Source organism: Pan troglodytes, chromosome Y, assembly GCF_028858775.2.
Source record: "Pan troglodytes isolate AG18354 chromosome Y, NHGRI_mPanTro3-v2.0_pri, whole genome shotgun sequence".
NCBI lineage: Eukaryota > Metazoa > Chordata > Mammalia > Primates > Hominidae > Pan > Pan troglodytes.
Window position 1 is genome coordinate 9,510,583 of NC_072422.2, and position 21,170 is coordinate 9,531,752.

The 21,170-nt window shown below is 37.6% G+C and overlaps 1 protein-coding gene across 6 annotated transcripts in view; it reads left to right on the forward strand.

The window, feature by feature from the left end:
• Window positions 1-846: 846 nt before the first annotated feature.
• Window positions 847-21,170, forward strand: part of LOC749905 (deleted in azoospermia protein 1) — a 69,445-nt gene continuing 49,121 nt past the window's right edge. For 3 of the 6 annotated variants that reach the window (XR_010155013.1, XR_008542164.2, XM_063805060.1), the window contains exons 1-11: window positions 847-1,155; window positions 7,394-7,540; window positions 7,818-7,909; window positions 8,470-8,521; window positions 8,958-9,021; window positions 9,111-9,250; window positions 18,246-18,392; window positions 18,670-18,761; window positions 19,322-19,373; window positions 19,810-19,873; window positions 19,963-20,102. Coding sequence is in view for 4 of the 6 variants with exons in the window: in XM_063805060.1 (XP_063661130.1) it covers window positions 1,153-1,155; window positions 7,394-7,540; window positions 7,818-7,909; window positions 8,470-8,521; window positions 8,958-9,021; window positions 9,111-9,250; window positions 18,246-18,392; window positions 18,670-18,761; window positions 19,322-19,373; window positions 19,810-19,873; window positions 19,963-20,102 (993 nt within the window). In the remaining 2 variants the exon portion in view is untranslated. Of the gene's footprint in view, window positions 1,156-7,393; window positions 7,541-7,817; window positions 7,910-8,469; window positions 8,522-8,957; window positions 9,022-9,110; window positions 9,251-10,657; window positions 10,731-11,476; window positions 11,526-13,092; window positions 13,167-18,245; window positions 18,393-18,669; window positions 18,762-19,321; window positions 19,374-19,809; window positions 19,874-19,962; window positions 20,103-21,170 lie in introns of all 6 variants that reach the window. The other 3 variants (XM_063805061.1, XM_054677265.2, XM_016944698.3) reach the window with 3 other exon arrangements.

Consider the following 21,170-nt stretch of genomic DNA (forward strand, 5'->3'; position numbering starts at 1 on the left):
TTTTTTTTTTATCCCGCATTACTAGATGTCAGTAGTGAGACACGTCTCACGTTATAGCAGTCCAGCATTTTGCCAGTTCAAAAAGTCACATTTTAATTCTTTCCGTCAGTACAGAAGTGAAGTTTGAGGATAAAGGTCATAGCCACTTAGCCCTGTGTGCATAACAAGGTGCTGGAGTGGTCCCCAAACTTCTGTGATTGGCTCCACCACCTGCCCCACAGCTTGCTCCCGCTCTAGGCCCTTGGTCTGATCTTGAGAATGTTCTGTAAGTCTCTAGGCAGGCCTAGCGTCTTTCTGTAAGTCCTAGAAGGTGAAGTCTTCCATTAAAATGTAAAATCCCTGAGCAAAGAGATATTATTTTATTCTGTTCACTCCTGCATCTGCAGTACCTGGTAATCACAGGCACTCAGTAACTATCTCTTGAAAGAAGGAACATCCTGAATGTCAAAACTGGCGTTTCCTCCCATCCAACCCCTTATATCTCAAACTTGACAGAAAGGAGTCCAAGTTTCTGGCCTGTTGATGTCTCCCTCCGTTTTCCACAGACTTGCTACTATTTATTTCTGCAGGTACTTTAAAAGATTTTGGGGTGGGTGTGACGCTAACAGTGATTGTGCTAAACCTGTGCATTCCGGAAGCCATTTTGAAACTACAGCCCAGACACATTATCATTTTTTAAAACTATACCATATATTTCAGTATGCATACTTATTTCAAGGGTGTTTTGGAGGCGGTGCCCGCCTGGAACCCAGGCACTGGCCAGCACACACGCACGGCATACCCTGCGTACTCTACGCACCCACAGCGTGGGGGACGCCGTCATCCCCCGCAGGCCTCCGCCCTCCAGGGGGCGGGTGTGCTGCCACCCATTGGCTCAGGCCGATACCACGCGCCCCGATACCCGGCACAGGAGCCACCTCCCAGAGCCCCGCAGTCCATGCCTCAGTCTGCCTGCGCTCCTCAGTCTGGCGGTTCTACCTCTGAGGGTTCGCCCGCCCTTGGTTTTCCTTACACCTTCGCCTTTGGCTCCTTTGACCACTCGAAGCCCCACAGCGTGTTCCAGCGGACTTCACCAGCAGACCCAGAAGTGGTGGGTGAAACACTGCCTCTGTTCCTCCTTGAGCCTGTCGGGAGCTGCTGCCTGCCACCATCATGGTGAGTTGAAGGAAAGACCTGAGGGGCAAGGCCTGTGGGGTCTTCACCGGTGGGTGAAACCAGGCTCCGCCTTATCCTCGGTTTTCCTGTTTCGGGGCCACCCCCCTGAACGCATTAGGAGCCGTGGCCCACAGGGTGGGGTGAGGCGGCCTGGCAGCAGCGCGGCCTATACAGAGAGGCAGGCACAGAAGTGGCGGGACAGCAAGCATGGCGTGGGTCCCCAGGACGCCCTGCCTCACAGTTCACTTACAAGGGCCACGGCCTCCTTGCGGAACCCATTTCCTGCCCCGGGGTCTCTCCTGGCAGCGGTTTGGGGTGCGGGTTCCCCACCCCCACGCGTCCCCACCCCCACTCCTAGGCGCCCTTTCCCCCTTCCCCCACTCCCACGCGCCCCCACCCCGCCAACTTCACTTCTGACGCTCTCCTGGTGGCTCCGCAAGATGGCAGCGAGCCTGCTGAGAGACTTGCCTCCTTGGATTGGGAGGGCCGGAACTTCTTCAGGAAGTGGTTCCCTCCTGGTCCTTGTACTACTGGGTGGGGTGGGTTGGTGGGGTTTGTGGGGGCCTGAGTGTGGCGGGTGGGGCGGCCTGAAGGCGCGGCCCACTAGCTGAGGGGGCTGGGTGGGAAGTGCCTCTGATCCTTTCGCGGCTAGCAGCTGCTGGGGGCTTGGCTGATGGCGGCTGGCTGATGGCGGCTCCCTACTGCGGCGGCGAGAGGCACAAAAGCTCACTCGACGCCATCTTTGTGGCAAGAGATTGGCTTCGGCAGCTACCATTGAGAATTTTAGAATTTTTAAACTCCAGGCACAATCTTTCCCCCGTAGATAAACCAGGAAACTTTGACTAAATGTCCAATTGGTAGATAATGTTGGGTGTGCATTTCTGTGAGTTTGGTAAATGCCCAGCGTTCGTTGAGCACCATCACAGATGTGGCTCTGAATACGCTGACCAAACACGGAGTCACAAACACGCGTGTTACATGCTGTGTGCGTATCTGCATTGATAATTTTGTCTTTTCGTTTTTAGAAATAAAAGGAGTTTTATACACGGTTTATATTACCATGTATAAACATTAAAATAATATATAAGCAACTATAATGTGTAATAAGTGTGCAACATGTTACCCATGCTAATGAAAAAATCACCTTGAGTTATGAGTTATAATTATTTACAATAATACTTTTCATTTTTAGAGGTAGAGGGAAGAAATGCTTATAGTTTCATTAGGTTTTTTTCCTGATTATAAAAGTAGTATATTTACTCATTTGAAAACAATCACAGTAAGAAAATAGCAGTCCATCTTAATACCAACACATAAAACCACAGTTAAATTTTGATACATGAATGCCTTTCCAGCTTATTTTTATGCATGTATTGCAATTGCATATAGATAGGCCAGCTTTTACAAAAGTTACATAGTGCTGCTTAATACTATTTTACAACTGGCAGCTTTCAATTAATGTGGGTATTATTCTGAAGATAACTTTAATTTTCAGTATATCATGTTAAAAATTGTACTGTTGTTTTACTGAATTCCCTTATGATGAATACTTTTTCAGTATTAAAACTATCATGGGCTGGGCGCGGTGGCTCACGCCTGTAATCCCAACACTTTGGGAGACTGAGGCGGGCGGATCACTTGAGGTCAGGATTTCGAGAGCAGCCCGATTAACATGGTGAAACCCCGTCTCTACTAAAAATACGAAAAATTAGCCAGGCGTGGTGGCGTGCACTTGTAATCCCAGCTACTCGGGAGGCTGAGGCAGGAGAATCATTTGAACCTGGGAAGCAGGTTGCAGTGAGCTGAGATGGTGTCACTGCAATCCAGCCTAGGCAACAAAGGGAGACTCAGTCTCAAAACAAAATTTTTAAAATGCCATGAATGTCCTTGTGTAAATATCTTGGCACACTTGTACTTAATTATTAATTCCTTGAGATGAATTGCTGTAAGTGGCATTGCTGGGTGGAAGTGCTTTGCCCTTTCATAACAATTTTAAATTATGCTCCTCATTAGTATAGTGGTGAGTATCCCCCTGTCAAATTATGATACACCTTTTCCAAGGTGCTCTTGGTAAAGCATGTATCAGTATTTTCCCACTGATGGTGTGTAGAGTGATCTCTGTTCCACACCCTTTCTAATGAACGGTATTAGGATTTTGTACATCGTCAGCCTAATAGCTGGATAATATTACACTATGTTGATGTGCACTTTTTTGAATCATCAGTCAAGTTGAGCATTGATCATTCGCTTTTTAGATTTCCTTTTTTAATTTTATTTTTCTTACTGACTCATAAAAACTCTGTATTAATATTCGCACTTGTCATACATAGTGGGAAAATATATATAGTAGTAATGATGAGGTGCCATGGTGCCCTTACCTTATTCCTATTTTCAGTGGAGATGGCTCTAGTATTTCACTGTAAGCTTCATGGTAGGGTAGAATTAGATTGATAGAAAATAAGAATCCTCTATTTCTATTTTACTTAGGTTTTTTAAAAATTTAAAAATGAATGCTGTATTTTATTAAATACTTTTTCAATGATGAATTAAAGTAACGTATCCTGCGAATGCAGTATTCTTGCATTGCCAATATAAACTATATTCTTTCCTACTGGAATTTTGCATTTGTGTTGAGGAGAGGGTTGGACCATCTTGATGAGGCTTTGTTGCTTATGTGCTGTTAACCTTTGTAAAATGCATTGAGAAGTACTTTTTTCCTCTTTGAAAACTGAAGAAAAGAGTTTAAATTTCTTAATCTCTTCTTCTATCTTTACTTCAGGTTTCTGGCGTCTGTGTGCACCTCTCTGTGACACACCACATACACCCAAGTTACCTGTTTCTTTACAAGTTGAAAAAACTCCCAGGGAAACTAAGCCAAATACCATTGGGTGTTCTTTTTCAAGATTGTTTGGGAAGAATTAAAATTTCTGTACAAGTTGACCATGTCGTTGATTTCAAAATTTATTCCTATAGAGTTTGTGCATAACATTCTTTTATAACCACGGGCCACAACCCATTTTTCAGGTCTCATATATTTTTGCTTTTTCTTGCTTAGTTTTGCAACGATTGTGTATTGCTTGAATTTCATCCTTGCCACCCACCACTCCCCGGGACTCTGTTCTTGGATTAACTTCTGATTTTCACGTCATATTTTCTTAATTTTATCACTCCCTTTATTTGCTCCTCTTCCTATCGCTGTGAATGTAACTTCGATGACTACAAATGGTAGGCTTTTTCCTGGCCAGTTTATGTAAATAACAATTTACTTACATGTTCACATAGTAATTGCATTAGATAATACTGGCAGAGGAGCTGACATGGCAGGAGTTTAATGATAATTTTTTCCAGCTTTTAGCTGTCTTTGTCACTTGATTGTCCGCATATAACAAGGAATATGTTTGCTAGAAATAGCAATGAGAGTTGTGATTATGACGGTCTTGAAGCTCACCCCTGTTTACTATTGCAACATTTCTCATTTGAAAATTCAACAACTCACTTGAAGATACGGTTAAGAAAATTGCTTCTTTAATGCAGTTTGTTTTCAGGATGCCATTGACGGTTACGATGGTACTTTCTTTAAAATTAAACGTTTGCTTATCCGAAGCATTCATTTATATTTTTGGCCGTAGTTTAAAACTAACCAAAGATTGTCTGTTGATTGTGGATTTTTATATATGCGTTATATAATTATATATAAGTACACAGTCGGAATTGAACAATCCCTGCTACTCGAGCCATGGTAAAAGTGAAGTACATTGCAGAAAACGAAGTACATTGCTTACCTTGTTAGCTTTGAGCGCCACCTGCTGGCTGAGGACTAGGACATGATCATTACTTCCTTAATTTAAAGTATTATGACGCTATTAAAGAGATTCAGTGAATTTTATATGTACGATTCCAGTTAAGCAGGCAGCCGGTTTGTAAGATCCAAGCTAAAGTCAGACTTCTTAATCATATCAAATGCCTTTTTTCTTCTTTACCAAACTACGGTTATTTCGAGTATCCAAATGAGTATGAGAATCAGAAGAGACACCCGAGGTCTTTTCCGGCCATTCGTTTTCAAGCAAGGAAGCTGAAACCGAGGTCATGAAAAGATTCACTTTAGTGAGCGATGGAAATCAGGTTCTTCCCAAAGAAGAATTTTCCTCTTCAATTCTTGTGGCACGGTGACAAGGTTTCTTAACCAGACCCTTTTCAAATTGCGCACCAAATACTTCCTTGTTGTAGGAGGCTGTCTTTACACTGTAGGATGCGCAGTAGTGTGCCTGGCCTTCGGCCCATCAGATTCCAGGAATACATCTCAGTTGTGACAGCCAATCTCTAAACGTCGCTAAATGCCCCTGGGGCTCAAAAATCTTGCCCAGTTGAGAATCAGTGCATTTCCATAACCTCTCATAGTCTGACACAGTTTTCTGCCAGATGTTACATTTCTAAATTAGAATACATCCAAACACTATGGTGCCGAGACAATACTGTCATATAGCTTGTTTATCAAGGAAACACATACCCAAAGTTCATCCACAAATCAAGGGGGAATTGGAAAGGAGAAAAAGAAACTACAAGAATTTCAGAATTTGTTTTGTTTTGTTTTATTCTGTTTGGGATTTCTGAATGAACGGAGAAGGAATTGGTAAATTGTCTATAGGGAAGGGAGATCTAATCAGGTTCCCAGTAGTTCAAGGTAGTGCAGCTTAATGTCATTTGGAAAAAAACAGTAATGTGAGACATTTTTGAAAGGGAAAACTTTAAAAACAGTGTTTTAAATTTTTCTTTCACATCATTGTCATGAAATAACGCTGTTAAAGGAAAGAATTAGGACTTAGTTACAAACCCAAAATAGCAAGTACAAGCACGAAAGAATAGAGAAATGCAGTAACCTCGGCTTTAGTTGATTTGACAATTTAGATTTCATCTCTAGTAAAGCTGTGTAGAATCAGTAACTTCTAGGCTCTAATTAACAAAGCAGGAACCCTCCTTTCTTATTAACTTCTGTAACATTACTGTGTTCAAAAAGATAACACAGTTTCTTTTGTCTTTTGTTTTCTTTCAGACAGGTATATGTGTAATAGCTTTCTCTTTTGCAGCATTTTGTACTGACATTTGTGAAGTCAACAGCACTTCACCAATGATTTTTAAATTAATGATGTGTCATAGTTTCCTGATGTGTCAGTTAGTTCTTAATTAAAATTTTCTCAAAATAAGTCAGCTAAATAGTGAAGCCAAAAAAGAAACTTGAAAACAAATCGGCTGAAAATAAATTCAAATAACAGGACACTAAGTTACATTGGCACACCACTTGTACCACTTTATACGTACAAAATGAATTCACAGATGTGATCTCATGTCATTCTCAAAGCACTTTGCCCACAGATACGTAGCTGGCAAGTAGGTGGCTTATAACCACTTACGTGTAAGGGACATAAACCTAGACCTCCTGACTGAATTAATTTTTGTTTCACTATGCTATATTGTTTCTCCAACGTATGTATTACTTATGAATACTACTTCAGAAAATTTTACATTAACCTTAGAGTCTGCTGTGGAAAGAATAAAGACAGTTCTGATCAGAATCTAGAAAATTAGTGAGTTATATGTCTTTGTTTTTTTATCTGAAAATAAAGATGGTATCATTTATATCTATCAGCCCACTGTGAAAATCAGAATTATCAGTCAGACTGATTCCGTGTTACTCAGGAAGTAAAATGTTATTTCAAAAGATGCTTTGAACACCCTAGCGTTAGGGAAGAGGATTGCAACAAATTGGTTTAAAACGTTGAGGCTTATTTTCTTTTTGGTGGGGCTTTTTTTTTTTTTTTTTTTTTTTTAAGATTTATCTTTAGTCTACTCAGTAAAGTGAAAAGTTGTTTATGAATATAGAACAGGATGATTTTAATAACTTTAATTTTTACAAATCTAAACTCTCTAGTTTTGGGTGTCTTTTTTAACTACTTCACACAGTACTTTCACAAATACTAAATGGGTATTCTTCCACAGCATTATACAAGACTCGGTGATGAGCGGCACTAGGTTTAAGAAAGTACTGTATCCTTCGGTTAAAATTCCATGCTGATGTACTCTGATAAGTTTAAATCCTGAGCCTGAACTGAGCTGCACTGGTGACTAATTTACAATGAAAGTAATTTATATAAAATATACTTAAAATACAAAAATGGTATTTCACATTACGTATGGGTTTTGCCTGCATACGTAATTATGATGTCTGCTTTCCAAATTACAGTCTGCTGCCAATCCTGAGACTCCAAACTCAACCATCTCCAGAGAGGCCAGCACCCAGTCTTCATCAGCTGCAGCTAGCCAAGGCTGGGTGTTACCAGAAGGCAAAATCGTGCCAAACACTGTTTTTGTTGGTGGAATTGATGATAGGGTATTGTATTCGTACCTCATTTTTACCTTAAAATACATCATGAACAATGGGATTTGGGCCCTGTTACAAACTTAAATGTTTTTTTTTTGTACTTCCTGGAGGTTTAGAATTGCTTTTAGGTTTGACCCATAGGTACTAAAAATATCTTTGACAAAGGGCTGCTGGTCATTCGGGGATAAATGGGGGAGAAATTTCCACCTCATGGTAGTAAAATTGTAGTAAAGTTGAAATTTTTGAATGCTGAATTTTTACTCTGACGTTCAATTCTTTTCCATAGACGGATGAAACTGAGATTAGAAGCTTCTTTGGTAGATACGGTTCAGTGAAAGAAGTGAAGAGAATCAGGAATCGAACTGGTGTGTCCAAAGGGTGAGTAATCTTATCAAAAATATGTGAACTCCAGTCACCTATTCTATAAGTATCAGACAAGACTTCAAAACTGATATTCTGACCCTTGTATAAATGAAATATTCTGCAGTGTTAATTTCTTTCACGTAGGGGATAAAAGGCTATTACCAGTTCTTCTATTTGACCATTTTTCTAATGTTTGTTTTTAAATGTCTCCAGTTTCTATTTCATACAGATGAGTTAATCAGTCTTCTCAAATAATTGTTTTCTTCATACACTGCACAGCATCTTAAATTTTAACCACCTTGTCTTAGACAGTAAGCTAAATTCAGGTTCACAGATATGAATTCTTTGTTAGTCAATAAAGTTTTCACACTGCCCTAATCCTAGCACATTTTGACATAGTTCTGCTTAAGAAAAAGTGGTATTTGTAGAGGATCTGTCATGTACATCTTAGCAAACACTTATCATGGTATACTATTCGTCTTTTGTCATGATCACTTCTGTATATAGAAGAGTAGAACTTCTGAACCACGTGCTGTATGATGGTGATTTTATGCTTCATTTGTCTGCCTTTATAGCTATGGATTTGTTTCGTTTGTTAATGACGTGGATGTCCAGAAGATAGTAGGAGTAAGTAATCTAATAGAAAAATCTCTTATTTATCTTATTGCTACAACGTTTAGTGTCAGTGATATACTCGGACTTGTGTAAAATTTGGGGAAAGACAGACTTCCTGTTCAAAATCCAAACTCAGAGTAACCTCACATAGCTTGTTTGATCCTGCTTATTTTTGACTGGACACCTAGTTTCATGAACTACAGACAGGAAGGGTTGGAGACAGGGTGATGGAAAGTTTTTGATCAACTTTCACTTGATGCCTCTTGACACTGATTAGAGTAGTAAGGGTAAGTAAGGTAGCTTCGTGATGACAAATTTTAATTTGGTGCGTGGTTGTCCCCGACCTTCTATGATGCTAGGTACTTTAGAAGACTTCAGGTGTTTACCCAAGTCTTGGAAGCTAACACTTGAAAATTGATTCTAGTTTTGTTAACGGTTCTATTTTCAGTCACAGATACATTTCCATGGTAAAAAGCTGAAGCTGGGCCCTGCAATCAGGAAACAAAAGTTATGTGAGTAGGAAACGAAATTGTTCTTTTTTGACCCGTGTAGCTTTTCAAATAACTAAAAATAGGCTTTTTTCTTCTTGCTTTTTAAAAAGGTGCTCGTCATGTGCAGCCACGTCCTTTGGTAGTTAATCCTCCTCCTCCACCACAGTTTCAGAACGTCCGGCGGAATCCAAACACTGAAACCTACCTGCAGCCCCACATCACGCCGAGTCCTATAACTCAGCACGTTCAGGTAAGAACTGCTTATGTTCCTGTTCTCTTGTTTATTGTAGTCATCCTTCCCTCTGTGGAATTGTATCTACACTTTCCATAGTAAGTGGCAATAGAATCCCTGTTTGAACAGTGTGAGTAACGGGAAATCTGTTACTTTTGTTAGAAATTTCTTATTCTTCGTGTTCGTCATTTGAGCTAAGAATCTTCTGTATACTTGGCGAAGCTTTCTCTTAGAAATGACCTCTGTAGACACATGAACAAATCTCTTCCTATCTCTGCCTCTTTCACCTCATATAACTAGTTCCTAAAGTATTTGGAAGCAGCCCTCCTTATGTGTCTGCCTAGTTTATTGTTCTCTAAGGTTAGCAGTTAACCTAGCTATTCTTTACTTGCAATGATTTCCAGATGCCTCCTCATATAAATTGCTTGACTTCTGGGTACATTCTGGTTCTGGGATGGGTAGATTTCTGATCTCTTTTGCTCTATCTAGAAATCCCGTGAGTTTCTGGCATGTAATTTCTCTGATGCTGGTTGCTTTGATATTTAAAGTAGGATTTGACATACTCTTGTCACTTACTGGTGATAAATAACGTTTAGTTTGTTCTTCGTTCATTTTATTTATGTGTTAGTTTAAAAGAGATTTTCTTCGATGGAAAATAAAGTAACCAAATAGTAGTGAATTAGTTCTTCAGTGTCTCTCATTTGTTGACATTTTCCGTGTACTTGAAACGTGTAGGGTCCACCTCTTCTTCTTTTTCCTTCTCTGAGCAATGGCTAGAAGAAAAGCCCTACTTGTTTGTAGCATTTACTGTGAGCCATTACTGAATGTGGGTGTATTGATGAATGATGCTACCTGTATGTTTTTAATCAGTAAGTATTTATTGAAAAGTAGAAGACATTATACTGTCTCTTTTCCAGCTGTGGCTTATTTACTGCCCTTAATTTGTGGAAATGAAGTACAGAGAAAGCCGTAACATCTGTCGAAGAACTACAGTATTACCCTATAATATCGTCAGATAGCAAACAGTCTAGAAGTATTTTGGCAGAGAAAGAGCAAATGTATTATTTTAACTTACGTTGAAATCTGTCTTAATAGAGCCTTATCACCAGCGTAAGAAATAACTTCTGGGTGGGCATAAGTACACAGTATAAATATGGTGGACTTTGGCCGGTGCAACAGTCACTTGTTTTGTGATTTGTCTCTTCCCCCTCCCCGCCCAAAGGGTAGCACTTGACAGAGAATATTTGTTTCTTCGTGTCAGTCATTCATTTAGAAATCTGTATTTCTGTATGTAGAAAAATAATTACCATTTCAAGGTTTTTCGTATTTTTGTTATTTTGGGAATGATATTGCTTTCTAGTTAAAAAAAAAACAAACAAACACATTTTACCGTATTAATCCATTCTTTCTGTAAACTTTATTCTCGGCTTATTCTCCTTATCCAAACTCACCAGGTCAGGTCATCACTGGGTATCAGTTGCCTGTGTATAATTATCAGGTGATTGAAGAGGGAGTAAAATGATTTACTTTCAGCTACTATTGAGGCCTTCAACTTGCTTATACAAATTGCTTGAATAGGTTGTCGTTTTAAACTAGTGAACTGTACCTAAAATTTAAGAAATCACTTAGAATTAGTGTAATGAGGACCTCTGTTTTATTTAGAAGTGATGAAATAAGATTTTGACAGGAGGGTACTTAGCAATAACTTTTCTGCAGAACAGTTTCTGAGATTTGGTGTTCCCTTCTTTGTTTCAGCATGTATTTTGTTATCTTTGCTGTCAAAGAGCTGAAACATCCAGACTGACTTTCATGAATCTTGTAGAGATACAGAGTGAAATAAAAGCTTTACCGAATTCTTAGAGCACAGAATTCCAATTGTATTTTTATTTTAGCTTGCTGCTTCATGATAGCAGTTCTCTGGGTCTCTTTTCAACGGTACAACTATTATCTGTGACCCATAATTGTATCTGTGGTAACAAATTCAAAGAATTAATATCTTTGAGGGTTCCACAATTCTATTTCCATAAAATTGGGAAAAAGGTGAGGTTTTCTGTGTAGAAGTAACAACAAGAACTTTGGGGATTAGAAACCTAAAGTACTTCTTTTTTCTATTCTGTTTCTTTTATTATAACAAAGGAGCCATCATGATAAATACTCCAATATTATGTATCTCATGTGTTTTTGAAAAAGTACAGGAATATTTGAATAATATTGGTTTCCTTTTTTTTTTTTTTTTTTTTCAAGTTGCCACCACAGTGGCCTGTTGGGGAGCAAAGGAGTTACGCTGTGCCTCAGATAAAGTGAATGCGCCGAACCTATACTCCCTGTTCTTTCTTTTTTTTCTATGTCATATATGCCTATAAATTTTTTAAATCGTTCTTTGTATTAATGTGGCACATTTTGTTACTTTCTTTTTAACCCAATTTTAAACTCCTATGGGAGCAACAGTGCCTTTTTCTCTGTCAGGTTTTTGCATGCTTAAGGAATGGCTCGTACACATAATGATAAGAATTCAGTAACTTTTTGATAGACTATACACTCCATGAAAGGTAGTATTAATAGTGGCTTTAGAATGAGCATGTATCTGCCTGGAATCTGCCTCTGGCTTTACCCTCCGTAAAAAAAAAAAAAAAAAAAAAAAAAAAAAAAAAGTGTTTAAGAGGAACAGAAATGTTTTGCTATTAATTACTCTTAAATAAGAGTAGGAAGAAAAAAGAGTATTACCTCTAAAACACCCGAACTGCTTTCCCCCCACATAACTAGTTCCGAAAATATTTGAAAGCAGCTGTCTTTGTGTGTCTGCCTAGTTTATTCTTCCCGAAGGTTAGCAATTCATCCAGCTGTTCTTTACTTGCAATGATTTCCAGACGTCTCCTCATATAGATTGCTGACTTCTGGATATATTCTGGTTCTGGAATGGGTAGATTTCTGATGTGTTTTACTATATTTATAAATCCCATGAGTTTCGGGCATGTGATTTCTCTGATGCTGGTTACCTTGATATTTAAAGTAGGATTTGACATACTCTGTCACTTACTGGGGATAAGTAACGTTTATTTTCTTTTTAGTTTGTTTTATTGATGTCTTAGTTTAAAAGACATTTTCTTTGATGGAAAATAAAGTAACAAAATAGTGGTGAAATAGTTCTTCAGTGTCTCTCGTTTGTTGACGTTTTCCATGTGCTTGAAACAGGTAGGGTATACCTCTGCTTCTTTTTTGTCCTCTGAACGATGACTAGAAAAAAAGCCCTGTTTCTCACATTTACGGTGAGCCATTATGTAATCTGGGTGTATTCATGTGTGATGCTACGTATAGTTTTCAATCAGTAAGTATTTATTGAAACGTAGAAGACACCATACTGTCTCTTTTCCAGCTGTGGATCATATACTGCCCTTAGTTTTTTGAAATGAAGTACGGAAAAAGCCGTAACATTTGTAGGAGAACTTCATATTACCCTATAATATTGTCAAATAGAAAACCCTTTAGAAGTATTTTAACAAAGAAATAGCAAATGGATTAATTTAACTTACAGTTGAAGTCTGTCTTAATAGAGCCTTATCACCAGCGTAAGAAATAACTTCTGGGCGGGCGTAAGTACACAGTATAAATAAGGTAAACTTGTCTGGTGAAATAGTCCCTTCTTTTGTCATTTGTCTGTTCCCCTTCCCCAGCCAAAGGGCCTCACTTGACAGAATATTTCTTTCTTCATAAAATCAGTCACTCATTTAGAATTCTGCAGTGCTGTATATAGAAAAGTAATGTTTTAAAACTTTTTCATAGTTTTTTATATTGGGAATAGTATTTCTAATTAACAAAATCTTTTACCGTATTCATTCATTCTTACTGTAAACTTTATTTATAGGCACACACTACTTACCCAAATTCAGCAGTTCACGGCATCACTAGATATCATTTGCCTGTATATAATTATCAGGTAATTTAAGAGGGAGTAAAATGATTTACTTTCAGATATTATTGAGCCCTTTGTTTATACAAATTGCTTGAATAGTTTGCCATTTTAAAGAAGTGAAATGTACCTAAAATTTAAGACAACACTTCAAATTAGTCTAGAATGAAGGCCTCTGTATTATTTAGAAGTAATTGAGTAATATTTTGACAGGAGTGTACTTAGCAAAAACTTTAATGTAGAATCGTTTTTTGAGATTTGGTGTCCCCTTCTATATTGTAGCATGTGTTTTTTTTTTTTTTTTTTTTTTTAATCTTTGCCGTCAAATAGCCGAAACATCCAGACTGACTTTTATCAGTTTTTTAGAGAGACAGAGTGAAATAAAATTATTACCCACTTTTTAGAGCACAGAATTTGAATTATATTTTTATTTTAGCTGGCTGCTTCACAATAGTAGTCCTCTGTGTCTCTTTTCATAGATATGACTGTATATATGACCCATGATCATATCTATGGTAATACATTCAAAGAACTAATATCCTCGAGATTTCCACAATACCAACCCCAGAAAATTGGGAAAAAGTTGAGGTTTTACATATAGAAGTAACAACAAGAACGTCAGGGATTAGAAACTTGAAGTAATTCTTTTTTCCATTCTGTTTCTTTTATTATAATAACAAATTAAAGGAACCAGCGTATGTACTTCAATGTTGTGTTATCTCATGTGTTTTTGAAAATGTGAAGGAATATTTGGATGATTTTTGTTTCCTGTCTCTACTAAAAATACAGAAAAATTAGCCAGGCGTGGTGGCGCACACTTGTAATCCCAGCTACTCGGGAGGCTGAGGCAGCAGAATCACGTGATCCTGGGGCGCAGATTGCTGTGAGCTGAGATTGTGCCACTGCACTCCAGCCTAGGCGGCAAAGAGAGACTCAGTCTCAAAAAGAACAACGCTGTGAATATCTTTGTGTAAATATCTTGGCACGCTTGTACTATTAATTTCTTGAGATGAATTGCTATAAGTGGAATTGCTAGGTGAAAGCACTTTGCCCCTTGTATAACAATTTTATAATGAATTCTCCTTTTTAGTATAGTGGTGAGTATCCCCGCTTATCAAATTATGATACAGCTTTTCCAAAGTACTCTTGGTAAATCACGTATTAGTATTTTCTCACTGATGGTGTGTAGAGTGCTCTCTTTTCCACACCCATTCCAGTGAAAGTTACTAGTATTTTTTAAATTGTCAGCCTAATAGCTGGAAAATATTACATTATGTTGATGTGCACTTTTAAAAATCGTCATTGAAGTTGATCATTGATCTTTAGCTTTTTAAAAATTACCTTTTTAATTTTATTTTCTTACTGATTCATAAGAATACTTTGTATTAGTATTCACTTTTGTCATACACAGTGGAAAACATATGTAGGAGTAATAAGGAGGTGCCCTGGTGCCCTTACCTCATTCCTACTTTCAATTGAGTTGACTCAACTATTTCACTTGTAAGCTTGATGATAGGGTAGAATGAGATTGATAGAAAATAAGATTCCTCTACCTCTAGTTTACTTGGGTTTTTAAAAAATTTAAATTATGAGTGCTGTATTTTATCAAATGATTTTCAGTGATGAACTAAAGTAATGTATCCTGCGAATGGAGTATTCTTGCATTCCCAATGTAAACTTAGACTCTTTATATACTGCTGGAATTTTGCATTTGTGTTGAGGGCAGGGATGGATCATCTGGATGAGGCTTTGTTACCTATATGCTTTTAGCTTTGTAAAACGCGTTGAGAAATACCTTATTCCTCATTGAAAATAGAGTTTCTGCATAGCATTCTTCTATTATCTGTGGCCGCAACCCATTTTTCAGGTCTCATGTATACTTTTGCTTTCTTGTGTTTTCTTGCTTTGTTTTGCCAGGATTGTTTATTGCTTGAATTTCATCCTCCCCACGCACCACTCCCCGAGAATCTGCTCTTTGATTTGCTTAAGGTTTTGATTCTGATTTTCATGTCATATTTTCTTAATTTTATCACTCTCTTTATTTGCTTCTCTTCTATTGCTGTGAATGTAACTTTGCTGACTACAAATGATAGACTTTTTCCTGGTCAGTTTATATAAGTATCAGTTTGCTGACAGGTTGACATAGTAATTGAATTAGATAATACTGGCAAAGGAGCTGACATGCCAGAAGTTTAAATAACGATAATTTTTTTGCAGCCTATAGCTGTCGTTGTCACTTGGTTGTCCACATGTAACAAGGAATGTAGTTGCCCTATGTAGCAGTGAGAGTTGCGTGTATGATGGTGTTGAAGCTCACCCCTGTTTACTATTGCAACATTTCTCATTTGAAAATTCAACAACTCACTTGAAGATACGGTTAAGAAAATTACTTCTTTAATGCAGTTTGTTTTCAGGATGCCATTGACGGTTACGATGGTACTTTCTTTAAAATTAAACGTTGGCTTATCCGAAGCATTCATTTATATTTTTGGCCGTAGTTTAAAACTAACCAAAGATTGTCTATTGATTGTGGATTTTTATATATGCGTTATATAATTATGTATAAGTACACAGTCGGAATTGAACAATCCCTGCTACTCGAGCCATGGTAAAAGTGAAGTACATTGCAGAAAACGAAGTACATTGCTTAACCTTGTTAGCTTTGAGCGCCACCTGCTGACTGAGGACTAGGACATGATCATTACTTCCTTAATTTAAAGTATTATGACGCTATTAAAGAGATTCAGTGAATTTTATATGTACGATTCCAGTTAAGCAGGTAGCCGGTTTGTAAGATCCAAGCTAAAGTCAAACTTCTTAATCATATCAAGTGCCTTTTTTCTTCTTTACCAAACTACGGTTATTTCGCGTATCCAAATGAGTATGAGAATCAGAAGAGACACCCGAGGTCTTTTCCGGCCATTCGTTTTCAAGCAAGGAAGCTGAAACCGAGGTCATGAAAAGATTCACTTTAGTGAGCGATGGAAATCAGGTTCTTCCCAAAGAAGAATTTTCCTCTTCAATTCTTGTGGCACGGTGACAAGGTTTCTTAACCAGACCCTTTTCAAATTGCGCACCAAATACTTCCTTGTTGTAGGAGGCTGTCTTTACACTGTAGGATGCGCAGTAGTGTGCCTGGCCTTCGGCCCATCAGATTCCAGGAATACATCTCAGTTGTGACAGCCAATCTCTAAACGTCGCTAAATGCCCCTGGGGCTCAAAAATCTTGCCCAGTTGAGAATCAGTGCATTTCCATAACCTCTCATAGTCTGACACAGTTTTCTGCCAGATGTTACATTTCTAAATTAGAATACATCCAAACACTATGGTGCCGAGACAATACTGTCATATAGCTTGTTTATCAAGGAAACACATACCCAAAGTTCATCCACAAATCAAGGGGGAATTGGAAAGGAGAAAAAGAAACTACAAGAATTTCAGAATTTGTTTTGTTTTGTTTTATTCTGTTTGGGATTTCTGAATGAACGGAGAAGGAATTGGTAAATTGTCTATAGGGAAGGGAGATCTAATCAGGTTCCCAGTAGTTCAAGGTAGTGCAGCTTAATGTCATTTGGAAAAAAACAGTAATGTGAGACATTTTTGAAAGGGAAAACTTTAAAAACAGTGTTTTAAATTTTTCTTTCACATCATTGTCATGAAATAACGCTGTTAAAGGAAAGAATTAGGACTTAGTTACAAACCCAAAATAGCAAGTACAAGCACGAAAGAATAGAGAAATGCAGTAACCTCGGCTTTAGTTGATTTGACAATTTAGATTTCATCTCTAGTAAAGCTGTGTAGAATCAGTAACTTCTAGGCTCTAATTAACAAAGCAGGAACCCTCCTTTCTTATTAACTTCTGTAACATTACTGTGTTCAAAAAGATAACACAGTTTCTTTTGTCTTTTGTTTTCTTTCAGACAGGTATATGTGTAATAGCTTTCTCTTTTGCAGCATTTTGTACTGACATTTGTGAAGTCAACAGCACTTCACCAATGATTTTTAAATTAATGATGTGTCATAGTTTCCTGATGTGTCAGTTAGTTCTTAATTAAAATTTTCTCAAAATAAGTCAGCTAAATAGTGAAGCCAAAAAAGAAACTTGAAAACAAATCGGCTGAAAATAAATTCAAATAACAGGACACTAAGTTACATTGGCACACCACTTGTACCACTTTATACGTACAAAATGAATTCACAGATGTGATCTCATGTCATTCTCAAAGCACTTTGCCCACAGATACGTAGCTGGCAAGTAGGTGGCTTATAACCACTTACCTGTAAGGGACATAAACCTAGACCTCCTGACTGAATTAATTTTTGTTTCACTATGCTATATTGTTTCTCCAACGTATGTATTACTTATGAATACTACTTCAGAAAATTTTACATTAACCTTAGAGTCTGCTGTGGAAAGAATAAAGACAGTTCTGATCAGAATCTAGAAAATTAGTGAGTTATATGTCTTTGTTTTTTTATCTGAAAATAAAGATGGTATCATTTATATCTATCAGCCCACTGTGAAAATCAGAATTATCAGTCAGACTGATTCCGTGTTACTCAGGAAGTAAAATGTTATTTCAAAAGATGCTTTGAACACCCTAGCGTTAGGGAAGAGGATTGCAACAAATTGGTTTAAAACGTTGAGGCTTATTTTCTTTTTGGTGGGGCTTTTTTTTTTTTTTTTTTTTTTAAGATTTATCTTTAGTCTACTCAGTAAAGTGAAAAGTTGTTTATGAATATAGAACAGGATGATTTTAATAACTTTAATTTTTACAAATCTAAACTCTCTAGTTTTGGGTGTCTTTTTTAACTACTTCACACAGTACTTTCACAAATACTAAATGGGTATTCTTCCACAGCATTATACAAGACTCGGTGATGAGCGGCACTAGGTTTAAGAAAGTACTGTATCCTTCGGTTAAAATTCCATGCTGATGTACTCTGATAAGTTTAAATCCTGAGCCTGAACTGAGCTGCACTGGTGACTAATTTACAATGAAAGTAATTTATATAAAATATACTTAAAATACAAAAATGGTATTTCACATTACGTATGGGTTTTGCCTGCATACGTAATTATGATGTCTGCTTTCCAAATTACAGTCTGCTGCCAATCCTGAGACTCCAAACTCAACCATCTCCAGAGAGGCCAGCACCCAGTCTTCATCAGCTGCAGCTAGCCAAGGCTGGGTGTTACCAGAAGGCAAAATCGTGCCAAACACTGTTTTTGTTGGTGGAATTGATGATAGGGTATTGTATTCGTACCTCATTTTTACCTTAAAATACATCATGAACAATGGGATTTGGGCCCTGTTACAAACTTAAATGTTTTTTTTTTGTACTTCCTGGAGGTTTAGAATTGCTTTTAGGTTTGACCCATAGGTACTAAAAATATCTTTGACAAAGGGCTGCTGGTCATTCGGGGATAAATGGGGGAGAAATTTCCACCTCATGGTAGTAAAATTGTAGTAAAGTTGAAATTTTTGAATGCTGAATTTTTACTCTGACGTTCAATTCTTTTCCATAGACGGATGAAACTGAGATTAGAAGCTTCTTTGGTAGATACGGTTCAGTGAAAGAAGTGAAGAGAATCAGGAATCGAACTGGTGTGTCCAAAGGGTGAGTAATCTTATCAAAAATATGTGAACTCCAGTCACCTATTCTATAAGTATCAGACAAGACTTCAAAACTGATATTCTGACCCTTGTATAAATGAAATATTCTGCAGTGTTAATTTCTTTCACGTAGGGGATAAAAGGCTATTACCAGTTCTTCTATTTGACCATTTTTCTAATGTTTGTTTTTAAATGTCTCCAGTTTCTATTTCATACAGATGAGTTAATCAGTCTTCTCAAATAATTGTTTTCTTCATACACTGCACAGCATCTTAAATTTTAACCACCTTGTCTTAGACAGTAAGCTAAATTCAGGTTCACAGATATGAATTCTTTGTTAGTCAATAAAGTTTTCACACTGCCCTAATCCTAGCACATTTTGACATAGTTCTGCTTAAGAAAAAGTGGTATTTGTAGAGGATCTGTCATGTACATCTTAGCAAACACTTATCATGGTATACTATTCGTCTTTTGTCATGATCACTTCTGTATATAGAAGAGTAGAACTTCTGAACCACGTGCTGTATGATGGTGATTTTATGCTTCATTTGTCTGCCTTTATAGCTATGGATTTGTTTCGTTTGTTAATGACGTGGATGTCCAGAAGATAGTAGGAGTAAGTAATCTAATAGAAAAATCTCTTATTTATCTTATTGCTACAACGTTTAGTGTCAGTGATATACTCGGACTTGTGTAAAATTTGGGGAAAGACAGACTTCCTGTTCAAAATCCAAACTCAGAGTAACCTCACATAGCTTGTTTGATCCTGCTTATTTTTGACTGGACACCTAGTTTCATGAACTACAGACAGGAAGGGTTGGAGACAGGGTGATGGAAAGTTTTTGATCAACTTTCACTTGATGCCTCTTGACACTGATTAGAGTAGTAAGGGTAAGTAAGGTAGCTTCGTGATGACAAATTTTAATTTGGTGCGTGGTTGTCCCCGACCTTCTATGATGCTAGGTACTTTAGAAGACTTCAGGTGTTTACCCAAGTCTTGGAAGCTAACACTTGAAAATTGATTCTAGTTTTGTTAACGGTTCTATTTTCAGTCACAGATACATTTCCATGGTAAAAAGCTGAAGCTGGGCCCTGCAATCAGGAAACAAAAGTTATGTGAGTAGGAAACGAAATTGTTCTTTTTTGACCCGTGTAGCTTTTCAAATAACTAAAAATAGGCTTTTTTCTTCTTGCTTTTTAAAAAGGTGCTCGTCATGTGCAGCCACGTCCTTTGGTAGTTAATCCTCCTCCTCCACCACAGTTTCAGAACGTCCGGCGGAATCCAAACACTGAAACCTACCTGCAGCCCCACATCACGCCGAGTCCTATAACTCAGCACGTTCAGGTAAGAACTGCTTATGTTCCTGTTCTCTTGTTTATTGTAGTCATCCTTCCCTCTGTGGAATTGTATCTACACTTTCCATAGTAAGTGGCAATAGAATCCCTGTTTGAACAGTGTGAGTAACGGGAAATCTGTTACTTTTGTTAGAAATTTCTTATTCTTCGTGTTCGTCATTTGAGCTAAGAATCTTCTGTATACTTGGCGAAGCTTTCTCTTAGAAATGACCTCTGTAGACACATGAACAAATCTCTTCCTATCTCTGCCTCTTTCACCTCATATAACTAGTTCCTAAAGTATTTGGAAGCAGCCCTCCTTATGTGTCTGCCTAGTTTATTGTTCTCTAAGGTTAGCAGTTAACCTAGCTATTCTTTACTTGCAATGATTTCCAGATGCCTCCTCATATAAATTGCTTGACTTCTGGGTACATTCTGGTTCTGGGATGGGTAGATTTCTGATCTCTTTTGCTCTATCTAGAAATCCCGTGAGTTTCTGGCATGTAATTTCTCTGATGCTGGTTGCTTTGATATTTAAAGTAGGATTTGACATACTCTTGTCACTTACTGGTGATAAATAACGTTTAGTTTGTTCTTCGTTCATTTTATTTATGTGTTAGTTTAAAAGAGATTTTCTTCGATGGAAAATAAAGTAACCAAATAGTAGTGAATTAGTTCTTCAGTGTCTCTCATTTGTTGACATTTTCCGTGTACTTGAAACGTGTAGGGTCCACCTCTTCTTCTTTTTCCTTCTCTGAGCAATGGCTAGAAGAAAAGCCCTACTTGTTTGTAGCATTTACTGTGAGCCATTACTGAATGTGGGTGTATTGATGAATGATGCTACCTGTATGTTTTTAATCAGTAAGTATTTATTGAAAAGTAGAAGACATTATACTGTCTCTTTTCCAGCTGTGGCTTATTTACTGCCCTTAATTTGTGGAAATGAAGTACAGAGAAAGCCGTAACATCTGTCGAAGAACTACAGTATTACCCTATAATATCGTCAGATAGCAAACAGTCTAGAAGTATTTTGGCAGAGAAAGAGCAAATGTATTATTTTAACTTACGTTGAAATCTG